Source organism: Pelophylax lessonae, assembly GCF_965119305.1.
Source record: "Pelophylax lessonae genome assembly, chromosome: 4".
NCBI lineage: Eukaryota > Metazoa > Chordata > Amphibia > Anura > Ranidae > Pelophylax > Pelophylax lessonae.
Window position 1 is genome coordinate 193,770,226 of NC_138771.1, and position 16,970 is coordinate 193,787,195.

General features: G+C 40.3%; 1 protein-coding gene across 1 annotated transcript in view; it reads left to right on the forward strand.

Moving 5' to 3' along the window:
- The first annotated feature begins 906 nt into the window (after positions 1–906).
- Positions 907–16,970, forward strand: part of CDHR3 (cadherin related family member 3) — a 91,024-nt gene continuing 74,960 nt past the window's right edge. The window contains exon 1 of the mRNA XM_082253528.1: positions 907–993. Within this exon, the coding sequence (XP_082109654.1) occupies positions 945–993 (49 nt within the window). The 5' untranslated portion in view covers positions 907–944. The remainder of the gene's footprint in view (positions 994–16,970) is intronic.

The window sequence follows — 16,970 nt, forward strand, 5'->3', positions numbered from 1 at the left end:
TATGACAGAATTGGAAGGTTCAATCTCCTTTTACTACACTCACCTGCCATCTATCTACCATGGGCCCTCATGTCGGCCTGGTCCAGTTGGACCCCTCAGCTCCCGGGTCAGGGACTTCCCACCGCCGCCCCAGTTAGCCCATTGCGACTCCAGGTACATTGGCCTGTAAGTATTTGGCACTCTTTTTGAGTCCCTCATATTTACAAAATATATTTTCTCATTATATTTTTGATTATTTTATATTATTATTTTTTCTTCTTTAATTGTTTTTTGTTTACTGTTTTTCCAATACAAGCATGTCTCTTTCGTTTTAGACATAGTTCTTATGCATTTACTCTGAAGATGCGAGTGTACAGCTCGCGAAACGCATCAGTTCAAGATGCACTATATTCATTTACTATGATATATGTATTTATGGCTATATTGATGAGACTGTGATATATTGTACCACTATAATGTATACATTTTGGGGTACACCATTATGTACTAGATGTATTTCCTATTTACTGCAATAAAAGCTACTCTTTTATTTATTTTATTTGGTTTCAGCTCCTCCTTTCAGCCACAGCTACACACCTCATATAAAGTCCCACAGGCCATTTCCCCTTTTTTCCTAATCTGTGTTAGGACATACATATTAAAGATTGCTGCTAACACTTAGGATATTACTCTGTAAATAAGCAAATATTGTCTATTATAATGCAGATTATTAGGTGGATAAATACTAATTAGTATTAGTAAAAATTAAAAGAAAAAGTTGCAACAAAGGCATCAGTGATGTAGAAGTACTCCCCTAGATACGCTTTTATCTGTAATTTCACAGCTTGTTGTCTAGGCAGAGGAGGAGATTAGCTAACAGCCAGGCAGGTAGAGCGAGACATTCCACTAGTCATTTCTGTGATCCTGTGATACTGTACACACACAACACAAGCTCTCAGGTGAACATGGTGAAAGTACGACTTCTCTTCTTTCTGCTGGGGGTTATAGGTCCTGGTAAGTGCAGTCCTTCCTACTAAAAATCCATACAATCAGTAGTGACTGTTTCTTAGTGTGATATCTGTTTATAATATAAAACAAGGAACTAAATCTGGTTATATTTTAATGTATGGCTGAATATTGAAGCATCAATCACAATCTTTTTTTTTTTCCATTATATTTTTGACACATTTGAAGATGTAGAACAGAAACTTTTGTTCTTTAAAAAATGGCTGTTTGTGAATTAGAAAATTGAAAGGTCAGTGCAATTTTTTTCTGTGTCTGGCATAAGAAAAGGCATGTAAGTAAAAGTTAAACACCTTGTAATTTTGTACAGAATGAGCAATCAGCTGGGGAATAAGGAGCAGTGGTAAGTATAACTGGTCCCCATGATAATATGATCATATAACAGTGCATCTTGCTCACCTCATTAGTAGTTCAATGAATAGAAATGCCATAATTAGAAAGCAATATGGCGAAGCTTATCCCACTAGATCAGCCTTTCCAAACTAGGTTTCTTCCTGAGTTGTAGCAAATTGATTTCCATCTATCCTGACCACAAAAGCTAGAGTGAAATTTTCCACTTACCACCTATGTAAGCAATCACTTCTATACTGACCACTAATGTTAGGGTATACTGAAATTCTCACTGATCATGCTAATGTACCTCAAGTTGTAGGTATAATACATTTTAGCAGGGGTTTCCGGATACCTAAAAACTATTTTAAGGGTTCCTCAGAGGTAAACTGCTCTAGACTTTTAATATAATTTAAAAAAGTAAGTAATAAAACAATATGAGCATGTTTTTAATCTGATTTTTATTTAGCAAAATTTGTGAAAATTAGTAAAATTTCAGTAAAATTAAAAAATAAAGCGAAATTCAGTTGTTTATTGGTGAAATCATTTTAGTGATCAAAGTAAGATTCTTGCTGTTTTATGCTGGGGCTTTTTATATACACAAAATCCTGAGCAGGGCTGCAGTTACCCCTCAGGTCCCTAGTTCTCCAGGATCATCACAGGTGGAGCAATTGATGACATTTTTATTGCATACTGGAAGTCTAGTTTATGTGTAATGGTAATCTTTCAGTGGCCCACCCTAATCAAAAATGGAGGCAAACTATAGGCTTTGTAGATTGGGCTCTTTACAGTATTTGTCCAGTTTATAGTTATATCCCTGTTACAGTTTTCTCATTAGTACTTAGACTAGTTAGCATTTACATTTTCTGTCATAGTAACTTCTGAAGCCTCTGTTTGCACATAACATGTAACTCATTTCTTTTATTGTACCTGCTAGGTAGATTCTGCATTTTTCTGATTGTTAGCTTCTTATCATGTTTTACTTTGTTTTACCACAGAAAAAATAAAATTTTAATTTGCTTTGATAAAACCTTCACTAGAATGTGCATTTGTGATTGCCTGGTAGAGGCGTTAGATTTTAAGCTGCATTCAGTCAAGTTCTTGTGTTAATGGCTAGGTGATATAATAGCTAGATAAAATAATAATACATTTTAAATTAATAAACTTGCCTTCACATTTTACCAGTTATTTTTTTTATAAATATTTTATTTTATTGCAGAGCACGAGTAGAACAGAGGCCACAAGGGTTGGTCTTTGAGTGGGTCATATAAATACAAAAATCCCGTAACATGAAATGATAATGCCAGAAAGACATTAGGTATTTATTGTTTGGTTGCCAGGTCAGTGGCTGTATAGATTAGATACAGTATCTAACTTTACAAAGAGGGGCAGATGACTCATATATTAAGGATAAATTAGGGGCTTGGCGTTCTTAATGGAAGATCAATTGCAGGATCATTTGCAATTATTCTAGTTAGGTACCATTTATTCTTTAAATTCAGCGGTAAGGGTTTAAATAAATGATTCACAAATGTCAAGGAGTTTTGTAAACCTGTATTTTTTTCTGTAGAGGGATGACTTTTCTAGAAAAATTTTAATAGGAAGCTCAGAGTAAATCCAGTTATGTAAATTCATCTTTTTTCGATTCTCGAGAGATAATAGTAAGAATCTGTTTGAAGCCTTTGGAAATCTTGATTCCAGGAATGTCTGTAATGCCAAAGAGTCTTCACTGAGGGATTATTGGTGGATAGTTGACTAGATATGCAGTAGAATATCATTCGATTGTGGTCAAGAATTATTTCATTTTAGGACATGCCCAAAAAGCATGGAAAAGGTCCACATCTATTTGGCAAGTGGAGCTTATGCCCATTACCTATGGCCAGTGTGGAGATGATGGTGATGGTAATAACATCTTTAGTGATGTGGGGAAGTCCAGAAAAGCAAGGCTTCCCGAATGAAACACAGTGAGATTGAGATTTGAAAGGAATACCATGACCCTGGCTAACAGTATTCTAATTTGGGAAAATCTGCTTTCTTTCTATGATATGTGTGCTCTGCTCAAGTAGTTATTAGAGAATTATAATAGTAAGTCGTAGGTACAAAAATTGACCTCCCATTATGTATAAAAAGTGTTTAAAGGAAGAATTGTCTCACAGTATGTGTATTCCTACAGCAAAAGCAAAAACACATTCTCCCTTTGTATTATGTGAGAAGAAAGCAAGAATAGAGTTGGCTGATGTGGGGTAATAGACTATCAGAGATACTTCCTACCTCACACATATTTATTAATCAGGCCCACTATATATATCCTGGCACTATATGTTCCCTGGTGTAAAATCAATATTGTTCAGGGCTCAGAGCAAAATTACTTTTCTTTTAGAAGTGTTAACACTATTTTGGTATTTTTTCATTTATATTGCTATAAGAGTAAAAAATATTTTAAAACCTAAATTTCACCAAAGGCAGAATATTCTTATTTATAGTATAAGTGGTAAAAACGGTTCCCTAAAGGATTATATACAAAGGTGCCCTTGGGGCAAATAACTTAAATCCTGTCAGGTTGTATTATACATAGCTATTTTATTGTCATTTATAGGCTAATGAATTAACATATAACAACCATCTAGAATTCAATGTACTGAAATCAGATCACTAAATGGGAAATGTTGATTGTTGTGCTGCATAAATTATTGGCGCTATGTAATTACCTGTAATAAATAATAAGTGATCACATTTTGGCTGGGTCTTCTGACTGCTGTCTCATGTCTTTGTTCTTAACATTGCTGTAGTCTGCCAATTTAAAAGTGTATTGGGCACAAACATTAGCAGCCTCACCAGGAATGTACTGAGTATACAGTATGTCATGTATGTAAGATTTTCACTTGAATAAGGACATTGTACAGCATAAGCAGAAATCATTACATTAATATTATATTTGAGATGATAAATGTCATGATATTTGTACGTATTTAAGGCCTTCAATGTCTACCTAGGATCTGTGAATCCTCTCTATTTGTGTGAGGTTTATAATCTGTATGTGAGGACCTGTGAATCATTTACACTCGTATGAGGCTCATATTGTGTACATGGGGATCTGTGAATTCTCTCTGTTTGTATGAGGCTTACACTCTTTACATTGGGATCTTCTCCCCAATGTTATAAGATTTTCACTCTCTACACAGAGATCTGTGAATTCTTTCCAACTCTGTGAGGAGTACAGTGTATACTCAGGGATCTGAAAAATCTCTATTCGTATGAGGCTTACATTCTGTTAATTGGGAGTTGGGAATCTTCTCCATTTGTATGAGGGTTACATTATATACCTGGGGAGACATAAATTCTCTCCATGTGTGTGATTCTTACTCCCTCTCAGGCCTACATTCTCTACATGGGAATCTGTGAATCCTCCTTATTTGAGATGCGTGAATATGCTCCATTATTATGAGGCTTACACTCTCTACATGGAAATCTGTTGATCATCTTTATTTGGGATCTGTGAAATCTGCCATTTGTATGAGGCGTGCATTCTCTACATGACGATTTGTGACTTCTCTCTATTTGTATGAGTGTTACACTGTGAAGATGAAGATTTGTGAATTCTCTCCATTTGTCTGATTCTTACTCCCTGTTCGTTTTGGGGGAACGGTTCAGGCCAAGGAAAAGTTCAGCCATTTGAGTGTTCTCCCATATTTTCTGTGTTCACACAGTCAATATGTTGTTAAGGAGCAGGGCGAGGAAGCTGGCCGCCGCATTCTGAAGAACGGATGAGTCATCAGCTGACAGCAGGGTTCCCCACTGACAGCTAAAAGAAAAAAAAATGCCTGTAAAAGAAAGAAAAAAAACGTGGGGTCCTCCCAGACCATACCAGGCCCTTTGGGTCTGGTATAAATTTTAGGGGAACCCCATGCCAAAATTTTAATAAAATGGTGTGGAGTTCCATAGCAGTCCTTTATTCGATCTGCATGCCTGGCAGATCAGGAAAGGGGGGGCGAGTGAGCAGCCCCCCCCTCCTGGACCATACTAAGCCACGTGCCCTCCCTCTGCTCCCGCCCCCCTAAAGCATCTTGTCCTCATATTGTCCCCCATATTCCCTTTAACAAGGTGGCCCCCAGATCCCGCCCCCCCCATGTATATGAGTAGGGGGTACTAATTAACCCAAAAAACTGTCAAAAATAAATAAATACACTAGACAAGTTTTTGACAAGTCCTATATTAAAACAATTTAAAAAAAATGTCCCCCAGGGGAGATCCATGGTCAATCACAATGCCCACTGCACTGCCTGACCCTGAAAAAAAAAAGCTTCGCCGGCTATGAAGGCTGACTGCCAAATGCCTTCTCCACCGGGTGACAGTTCTTAAAAAGGTAGGGGACGGGGCCATCTGGTGACATCACCTGGTGGGCGTGCCCCCCTGTGATGTCACAGACCGGTGCATGCTGGGTCGGTGATGTCACAAGGGTTGAGGCCACCAGCTGACATCACCAGGTGGCCCAGCTAGTTATGTATTTAAGAACTGTCACTCGGCAGAGGAAGCATTCGGTGGTCAACGAGTGCCGAGCACTTTTTTTTTTTCTTTTTGGGCTTCAGCTGTGCGGCTGGCATCATGATTGACAATGGCTCTACATCAGGGGACATTGGTTTTTATTTTTTTCAATTTTTTAAAATAAAGGACTTGTAAAAAACTTGTCTATTGTTTTTAATTTTCTTTGACACCTTTTTTTGGTGAATTAGTAGGGTTAGAATGTACCTGATACTCATTCACATAGGGGGGCCTAGATCTGCTGGCTCCCTTGTTAAAGGGGGCTTCCAGATTCCAATAAGCCCCCTGTCCGCAGACCCTCACAACTGCTGCTCAGTGTTTTGGGGCAGAGCCCCTCCGCCCCAAAGCACCCACCACCCCCATGTTTAGGGCATATGGTCTGGTATGGTTCAGGAGGGGGGGTGCTCGCTCGCCCCCCCCCCCTTTCCTAGCCTGCCAGGCTGTGTGCTCGGATAAGGGTCTGGTATGGATCTTTGGGGGGACCCCACGCCGTTTTTTTAAATTATGGCATAGGGTTCCCCTTAGAATTCATACCAGACCCAAAGGATCTGGTATGTACTGGGGCGGGAACCCCATGCCTTTTTTTTTTTTTTTTTTTAAATCTGTTGCCAGCTGGAAATTGCAACCATGAGGCAATATGAATGTGACTCTTTTTTTTCTTTAGAAATTTTATTTTTGCTGCATCATGTTCTATAAATGCTACAGATGCACCACTTTACAGACAGACTAAGGGGACACCCTAAGCACTATATTTAAAGGAATTTTGCATTTTTATTGTTTTACTTTAAGCATCATTAAAATGCTACTGTTTAAAACAATAGTTTAAAAAAAAAATGTTTGCATTAAGACATGTCCCCTCCCCCCCGGGCTGTACCGGTCCCCCATACCATTTTTATGGCCAATAACTTGCATATAAGCCTTCAAAATGGGGACTATTTATTTCTCATGTTTGGATCCCATAGACTTCAATGGAGTTTGCGGTTCCAGGCCGAAATTTTTCCCTGTTCAGGAGTTCTGGTGCAAACCGAACCGGGGGGTGTTCGGACCAAGTCTACTGCCTGTACACAATGATTTTAAATCTTCTTAATTTGTGTGAGGCCTACATTTTCTGTGAATCCTCTTAATTTGGGATTTGTGAATATTCTCAATTTATACAAAAAATACCAGTGCTATGGCAAAAAAAAAATGTGGTACCCAGCTGCTGCTCAAAAAGTGTGTCCCCTTTCTGCATGTACTATAATGTGTAAAAATAAATCTGAGTTGTGCTTTAAATCTCAACACATACTAAAATGATTTGGAGTTTTTTAGTATATTTCCAGATTTAAAGTGCAGCTCATATTTATTTTTACTCAATATCTTCCATTTGTCTGAGGCTTACACTGTCTACGGGGGGGGGGGGGGGATCTGTGGAGATCTGTGTGACTCCTACAATTTGTATTTGGAGATCTGTGGATCACTTAATTTGTGTGAGGCAAGGTTGACACTGTCTACACAGAGATCTTCACCTCCTTTCCATTGGTGTATAGAGGAATCTATAAATCCTCTTAATTTGCCTTAGACTTAGGCCGGCCAGAGATGGTTCGAATCTTGGCCAGTTCAGCAGGAACTGGCCGAGATTCGAACCATTACTGTGCAGGCTGAATGCACCAAGTTGATCGATCAACTTGGGTTTAACCAACCTGCTGGTTTTGGTTGTAATTATAGCCCCTGGTGATAATCACTGCCTTCTCTGAGTGGGGACAGCTTGCCCCTGTCAGGAGAAGACAATTGCTCGGCAGGGGGGATTCCCCTGACAGCACTGTCTGTGTTTATGAGGAAATCGTGCAAATGTCTTTCCTACAACCCATGGTTGCAGGAAAGAAATGTGCACTGTCTATGGATGGCCTAAGGCTGGGCATACATTTTACAGTTGTACACTGTTCCTTTACATTTACCAAAACCATATAATATGAGGTCAAACCTAAACACTTTCGATTTTTTGTGCAATCAGGCAGGCCCTTGCACTATATAGTTGAAGGCAAATCTAAAGGAAGTTAAATGAGAAAATTGTATAATGTACGACCAGCTTTACAGTCACCTACATGGGAACCTGTGAATCCTTTCTATTTTTGGGAAGTTATGAGTGTAGACAGTTGGCTTTGCCATAGGCTTTATTAATCTACAGCAAGAAAATAAAAATGTAGTCACTTGTAAACATTATTGTTTCCTGTACAAATATATTGTACCCTTTGTAGTTTGAATTATGCATTAGTTCATTGTGTATATACTGTATGTCGAGCCACTATCAGTGTTATGGAAATAATGACAACCCAAAGTTGCACGTCCTGTTACGTTCCAATATGTGTTCCTTTTGACACCTTTTCAGCAAATGACAAATGTAATTTAGTGGCAGCTTTAGTTCTCTTTACAAAGACTGACAAGGGTGAAATCAGCTGTCTTAGTGTGTACAGCTTAAGAAACAATATAGTTATGTGTGCATATAACTAGCTAATACTGTATATTGTATGGAAGCAGCAGAGAAGAAGACAATAGCTTTTATACATTGCATCCACCTGTAGCATAAGTAGTAGTGAAGTAAGCACAAGCAACATGTCACTTCAGCGTCATGCTTAGGCAACAGTATTCCTTCAAAATATGTGGGTTTTACTTGCTTTTAAGTGTAGACATACTTCCTAGAAAACAAATAACAAACTAGGTATAAAGAAAAGAGAAGGTTTCACCTCTGAGTAAATTGAGGGGTGATGAAAATCAGGCAGTTAAGCCTTGTTTTTAGGACCCCCCCCACAAGCTGCAAAAGCAGCCATATACACACGGGCACAAAGATTTGCATTGTGGCACAGAAAAAAATGATCCCCCAGTGTTATGTTTAACCACTTAAGCCCCGGAAGATTTTACCCCCTTCCTGACCAGGCCCTATTTTGCGATTCTGCACTGCATGACTTTAACGGACAATTGCGCGGTCGTTCGATGCTGTACCTAAACGAAATTGACGTCCTTTTTTTCCCACAAACAGAGCTTTCTTTTGGTGGTATTTGATCACCAGTGCGATTTTTACTTTTTGCGCTTTAAACAAAAAAAGAGCGTAAATTTTGCAAAAATAACAATATTTTTCACATTTTTTTATATGAAATTCCCAAAAAAAAGTAAAAATCTAAATTTTTTAACATTTAATGCCAATTTGTTTTCTGCTACATATGTTTGGTAAAAAAAATAGCAATAAGTGTATTTTGATTGGTTTGTGCAAAAGTTATTGCGTTTACTAACTAAGGGAAAGATTTTTGTCATTTTTGTTGTTTTTTTTTTAACGAGTAATGACGGCGATCTGCGATTTTTTTTTTTTGCTGGACTGTGACATTGCGGCGGACAGATCGGACCCTTGACTGACATTTTTGACACTTTTGGGGGTACCAGTGACATTACTACAGTAATCAGTGCTATACATATGCACTGTTACTGTAAAAATGACACTGGCAGGGAAGGGGTTAACTTTATTGGTGATGCAGGGGTTAAGTGTGTCCCTAGGGGCGTGCTTCTAACTGTAAAGGGAAGTGGCTAGTGGTGTAACAACAGAGACATACGATCCTACATAGCAGGACCGTATGATCTCTGTTCTTACACAAGGGAGAATAACAGGTGGCTTTGTTTACATCAGTCGCCTGCCTTTCTCCCTCTGCACTGGACGATTGCGAGTGACCGGCGGACATCGGGTCCACCAGTCACACGCGCGGGGATGTGCAGGAGCGAGCGGGGGCGGGAGCTCGCCTCCGGCGGCGCGCGCTCGCCTCCTACAGCCTCACAGGCTAGCGACGTAGCAAGTGGTTAAGCAAATGGGGCCACACTGCAATCATTTGCAACGCATGCAGTTGCAGGCTTTTAGGGGGTAATACAGGCAGTGAGGTGGCAACATAACGCCTCCTTACCGCCTGTCAAATGCTCTCCGAAAAGCGATCCACAGCAAATAACTCTTCAGAGGGTAGCATGTATAAACAATCCCTTTTCATAATGGTAATCAGAAACTATCCTGACCTCTGCAGCATGTGGGAGTAATCACTCCACGCTCTCATGTACAACTGCAAGATAACAAATTGATCAGCAGACCTCATGGCACAAAGTCAGGTTAGGATATAGTTCTTTGTAATGTTGAATTGCGCCACAGTTAGGATAGTGGTATGTACAGTAAGTTCTTGCTGTCCTCATGAGAAAACCAATTAGGCAAAACCTGGGTCGAGAGTATTCAAGGATGCTGGTAGCAGTAAACCCAATGTGAGTAAATAATTGGTGTGCACAGCCTATTGCATTAGTGCACCCTAGAGCACTAACACACATGCATGTGTATCAGCAGAGCAGTGAATGGTGTCAGTAGAGCAGAGATTGGTGTCAGTAGGACAGTGGACAGTATTGGTAGTTTCTATTTTTTTCTTTTTTACAATTTCATTTTTAATGATATTTTTTAATATTATTTTCTATTTTTTTTTTTACAATTTCTTTAGGAGTCTCATTGGGGGGCTTTAGTGAAATATCAAGGGTCTAAACATAGAAAAAGGGACTGAGAACAGAGCTCTGCACTGCACTGGTTAGTGAATGAATAGGAAGTGCTTTTTGCTGAGCGGCTTCTTGTTCATTCACAAACTGAAGCATAGTAAACATAGTTTGCTATGATTTGGTTAAGAATGCACACAGGAGCGATCGGTACACATCCCTCACTGTGTTCATTTATTCATCCATCCTGAAACAACCTCTGCAGCAGCCAGTGGGAGAAGAGAGAAGCTGGCAGCACTGCAGGGGGTAAACAAGGGACGCCAGGAAGCACCAGGAATTGGCACCGCACAGGGTAATTAGGGTGTGCCCAGGCACACCCACCACACCCAGTGCGCACACCTATGGAGTAAGTACATTATAATGGTACCTTTTAGTCCTGTACTATTGGGCTCTTTTCGTATGTCCCCAGAGTTTCCAGCGGATTACCTTTTAAGTATACCATTGGGGAAGTCTGCAAGACAGGGAAACTGAGGGGCCATAGTGACCATTCGGGATAACTACATGTGGAACAACGTTCCACATGGATTTCATATGTTCTGACCATCTAGATGGGAATATTTTGGTTCTATTTGTATCCACATGGACTTCCCATTGGTTATCTTCACCTGTTTTCCATGAGTGTTACAATGATACCCCAAGGAGAATAAAAATGTACTAATTGTGACACAATTCATCAGAAAAAGAGGAACTATATCCTGAATTTAGGCAGTGTGACAAAAAAGTGTCAACCGATTGATGTCTTGCATCTCATAAGTGGTTACTCTTACATGCTGCAGAGGTCTGGCAGGATGGTTCATGATTAGTGCGGCACTAAGGCCTCTTTCACACAGAGCATTTAGGGGTGTTTTGTGTTTCTTTTTTCTCTAAATGCCCCTCTATGTTAGCCTATATGTCCATGCACACATAAGCGTTTACAGGAATTTAAAGGCAGGAAAAAACCCAGGGCCAGTGTACTTAGGAGAGTAGCAATTTATGCTTGAAACACCTAAATGCGTGTAAACACATCTAAATGCTCTTTGGCATTGAACGTGTTTAGGCATGTCAAGCACTTGGGAATTCATTCCAATGACCAGAATAAAATATACTTTTGGCCAATGGAATGGATGAATGCCCAAGCACTTGACATGTGTACATGCAAAGCTTTGCTTTAAGCGTGTTTTTATTGCTGCTTCTTGCTCTCCTGAAGCATAGGCATCAGGGTGAGGAAAAAAAATGTCCTGTGTGCATAGGGCCTAAGGGGTGTATATTTATAAAATAATTGCATATAAATGTGTCCAGTGAAAGTGAATGGACATTCGTTCTGTGCAAATGGGGAAACATTTTTTATTATTTAGCTTTTTTCTAAATGTTTTCAGGAATGTTTTTTATTCATTTTTTAATCAATTTAAAAATATCTCATTTGCCCACCACTAGATGACTCTAGGAAGAAAAATAGGTAGAAATATCATATGATGCTTAGCAAGTCAAAAGATGAAAAAGTAGGTGAAGGACAAGCCTGAGTTTAGAAACAAAAAGAAAAGAAAAATGTAGGCCCAAAAAAAAGACTCACAGTGGATATCAGGATGCTAAAGCAGAACAAGGTAAGTACAAAGAGTAACTAAAGATCTGTAAGCAAGGGCCCAAGGAAGACTCCAGCCTACATAGAGTGCATTTGAACATTTTGCTCCTCTTGCATTCCTTGACGCATACTAGCATTCTTTACAAGCCCAATTCCAAAAACATTGGCATGTTGTGTAAAACATACATGAAAAACAGTGATTTGCAAATCTCATAAACCCATATTTTATTCACAATAAAAATCAGAACACATAACCAATGTTTAAAGTGAGAAAATGTACCATTTTAAGAAAAAATGTATGTAATTTTTGAAATTATCAGCAACACATCTCAAATAATTGGGACAGCACAAAAAAAGCTGACAAAGTAAGTGGTACTAACAAGGCAGAGCTGAAAGAACATTTTGCAATTAAGCAGATTAACTAATTTATTGGCAAAAGGTCAGTAACATGATTGGGTTTAAAAAGAGCATCCTAGAGAGTCAGAGTGTCTCAGAAACAAAGATGGGTAAAGGTTCACCAATCTGTGAAAAGTGGCATTTAAAAATTGTCAAATAATTTCAGAATAATGTTCCACAACAAAAAAATTGCAAAGACTTTAAATATATCATTATCATTCAACAGTACATTATATAATCAAAAGATTCGGAGAATCTGAAGACTTTTTAAGTGAAAGGGAGGGAAAGGTCCACTTTAAAGAGTCTAATAAATAAGTCACTGCATTTCTACAAAGCAACTTAACAAATAAAGGCGCTATAAGCAAATTTGCCAAAATATTGGCATGGATACCAAATCAATGTGGATGTAGACTGACACTCTCAACCTGTACTGAAAGGATGAGTAGAAACCAAACTTGCTGCAACATGCACAGGGTGAACAATGGAGTTTTAGGGGTATAAGAACCTGGGAGCAGTGAAGCGTGGTGTGCTTTTAAAGAAACAAACTACTGGAGAGGGTCACTGATAGGGTCACTTTAAGGAAACATATAGCGAGTTTGTACATAACGTATTTTCTGTTTATTATTGTCAGTGATGGGAAAAAATGTAAGTCAGTTTCAGTCAGTTTTTACATACATATTATTGCATATTTTTTGCATTCTTCTTTTGAGCCAGTTGTTGGAAGTTTGGGCACTGTTCTGCTTCTGCAATCTAAGCACTGAAAGTATGATCTGTATAACTAATCCAGTCGCGGAGAGATAGTTCACACTACTGTGATGCGCGATTCCAGTGCGGGTTCCCGCATCGCGATTCCAGTGCGGGTGCCCTATGCAAACCACTGCGGGTGGCAATACAAATGTTAATGACACCCCCAGATTGGTTTGCAGATTGCAGTGCAAACTGTCAAATGATGCAGGAATCCGATCGTATGGGTGTGAACACCCAAGCGATCTGATTCGAGTGCGGACCAAAAAAGGGTCCTGCATTGTTTTTGTTCGAATGTGACACAAATTCAGTCATACAATCTGTATGACTGAACTTGCATTGCACAGACATCACATGTGATCTGTACAGATGTGAATCACATACGATGTCTGTCATCGCAATAGTGTGAACCCAGCCTAAAGTGGTTCTAAAATCAGAAGGTTTTTTTATCTTAATGCATTAAGATAAAAAGCCTTCTGTGTGCAGCAGTCACCCCCCCCCCCCTCCTCATTGGCTGAGACAGCAGTGTGGCGCAAAAGGCTCCCGCTGCAGTCAATGAAAGTCAGACCGCGAATGAGGAGAGAAAGGGGTGGGGCCTGGTCATGGCTCCTTATCTGAATAGACACACAGAGCTGTGGCTTGGCTTGGGTGCCCCCCATAACAAGCTGCTTGCTGTAGGGGCACTCAATAGGAAGGAGGGGACAGGAGCACAAAAAGGAACCTGAGAAGAGGAGGATCTTGGCTGCTCTGTGGAAAACCACTGAACAGAGCAGATAAGTATAACATATTTGTGTTTTTTTTAGACTTTACTAACATTTTAATTTACAATCTCATTAGCTTGGCAGACAGTGACTCGATCCAAATGACATCTTTCATATCGTAGAAACTAGCTTTAATCCAAAACTTGTACAGATCATAGTAGATCAGGGTTGGGGAATCATTTGTTCCAGCCCCCCATGCCGCTGAGTCTGTGTCTGTCTCAGCTGAGCTGTCAGAACAGAGCCGAAGTTTCTTGTATAGTTCCGGCTCCATCCTGACAGTCTGAGTGACTCACAGGCACTCCACCTGTGAGGAGACTGACCAATACAGGAAGCATTGCCTTATCTTCCTCCAGCGTGGCGCTGCTCCTGAGTCTCTAGCCAGCATTTTCTTCTGCCAGCAGTACCCACAGCAGTACCAGCCAGCACTACCAGCCTGAGCCAGCAGTACCCACAGCATACCAGCCAGCATTACCAGCCTGAGCCAGCAGTACCCACAGCAGTACCAGCCAGCAGTACCAGCCTGAGCCAGCAGTACCAGCCAGCAGTGTACCAGCCTGAACCAGCAGTACCAGCCAGCAGTATCCACAGCAGTACCATTCTGAGCCAGTAGTACCAGTCAGCAGCACCCACAGCAGTACCAGCCAGCAGTACCCACAGCACAGTAGTACCAGCCAGCAGTACCAGCCTGAGCCAGCAGTACCCACAGCTGTACCAACAGCAGCACCAGTCTGAGTCAGCAGTACCCACAGCAGTAAAAGCCAGCAGTACCAGCCAGCAGTACCCACAGCAGTACCAGCCAGCAGTAACAGCCTGAGCCAGCAGTACCAGCCAGCAGTATGCAGAGCAGTACCAGCCAGCACAGCACAGTACCAGCCAGCAGTACCAGCCTGAGCCAGCAGTACCCACATCAGTACCAGCCCGCAGTACTCACATCAGTACTAGCCAGCAGTACCAGCCAGCAGTAACCACCAGCAGTACCAGCCAGCTGTACCAGCCAGCAGTACCCGCCAGCAGTACTAGTCAGCTGTATCCACCAGCATTACCCACCAGTAGTACCAGCCAGCAGTACCCATCAGCATTACCAGCCAGCAGTACCCACCAACAGTTATTTTCAAAACTTACATCCGCAAAGTGTCGACTGTGCTCCAGACTGACCGACCCAAACCTGGATAACCAGATGCGAGTAGCAACATCATCAATACCAGCTAACATCACACACCTCACCAAAGAGAAGCAGTTCCAGCCATCACAGAAGGGGTGAGTTAATTAAATGTTTGACCAAATATAACAGGCTAATTTTTAAGTTGATCATTTTGTACAGCCCCCGAATGATGTTATAAATATCCAAATGGCCCTTGGCAGAAAAAAGGTTCCCTACCCCTGTAGTAAATGAACATCAGACATGTCAAAAAATGATAGTGTGTCTAACTCCAGCAGAATACAGTACAAGTGGTGAATGGAGGCTAAAGCATGAAGACGAAGGGTAAGACTAATTACATAGAACATCCCCTAGCTACGGATTGAGGTAGGGACAAAATTATTTAAAGGCAAACAGACAATGTATGTGTACCATGATAGGCTCCTTTACACATTTTCCAGGCTCTCATGGGCTCATAAGCAGTGACCCATCTCTTATTGGATGGCTCAATCTGAGGTCTCAGTCAAGAAAAATGAGATAAAAGGCGGGCAATGGCAGCTATTACTAGCTCGTTCTGGTGTGTGAACCCTATGCCATGTATTAAAGCTGAACTCCAGATATAAAAGGCACAAATAATGTAACTATGCTAATAATGTTTCCATTTATTGCATATTTTAAATGCAAACAGTATAAGCATCTGCATTCAATGATGCATCAACATCTTGCAGACTACTGCAAAGAATGAGGAAGAGAGAAGCAGCACAAAGAGCCAGTCAGGTGTGCGTGCTGATGAGAGATGAGAGCAGATTGACAGAGATGAGGTCATCAGTCTGCTGCTTCTCATTTTATTGTCTAGCCACAGCTAGGCAGAGGCAAATCCTGTAAGTAAAAGTGATACTTCAGCAGAGAACATATGTAACATATGAGTAAAAGTAATCCGATCAGCTAAACAGCCACTAGATTACTTTTACAGGCGTCTTCCATGCAGGTATCATTCAGATATCCCCACTTAAAGGCCGGGATGTCATATGACGTACTGTGGTATGGAAGTGGTTAAGAGGACCTCTCCTGTTGTTCATCCCATGTGATAGCAAAAAAATTGACCAAAAAAATTTGAAGGTACAGCGTTAAAATATGTAATAAAATAAATAATAATAATAATAATAATAAAGTATCCCCCCCCCCCCGTGCTCACTTGCAAAGGCAATAGTAAGCATCGGTCCCACATGCATATGTAAATGGTGATCACACCACACATGTGAGGTATCTCTGCGAATGTCAGAGGGAGAGCAATAATTCTAGTGCCAGACCTCCTGTGTAACTCTAAACTGGTAACTTGTAAAGGCTTTTAAAGCATCGCCTCTGGAAATTTTTAGGTACCAAAGCTTGGCGCCATTCCATAGGTGTGCGCAATTTTACAGCGTGACATGTTTGGTATCTATTTAGTCAGCGTAACATCATCTTTCATATTTTACCAAACAAGCAGGTTTTACATTGTGTTTTTGAGCATTAAAATTTATTTAAGTGCTTTTTTTTTTTTTTTTTAAGTTGTGTTTAAAAAACCGCTGCAAAGATTTCATGTGACATACAAATATGCAACACCCAACATTTTATTGTTTAGGGTCTCTGCTTAAAAAAAAAATGTATAATGTTTGGGGGTTCTAAGTTGTAAAAAATACTGATTGTATGTAGAAGAGGAATGTCAGAACTGGCCCGGACTGGAAGTGGTTAGGCCTTTATCTTTCATTCCTTCCTTATTTTGGACTGTGAACTTAACAGTTTGGTATTTTCCACGTTGTGGTTTTCAGACTGTCTGGTGAATACATTTGCATTTCTTGGCTAGTTGACAAATGCCGATTTACCGCAGCCTGGTGTGAAATCACATATAGAATAAAACAATGGTGGAAGTTTTGTATACTACTAATCTTCAAGCATAATTCCCGCCAACACTGAAAGAATGTTT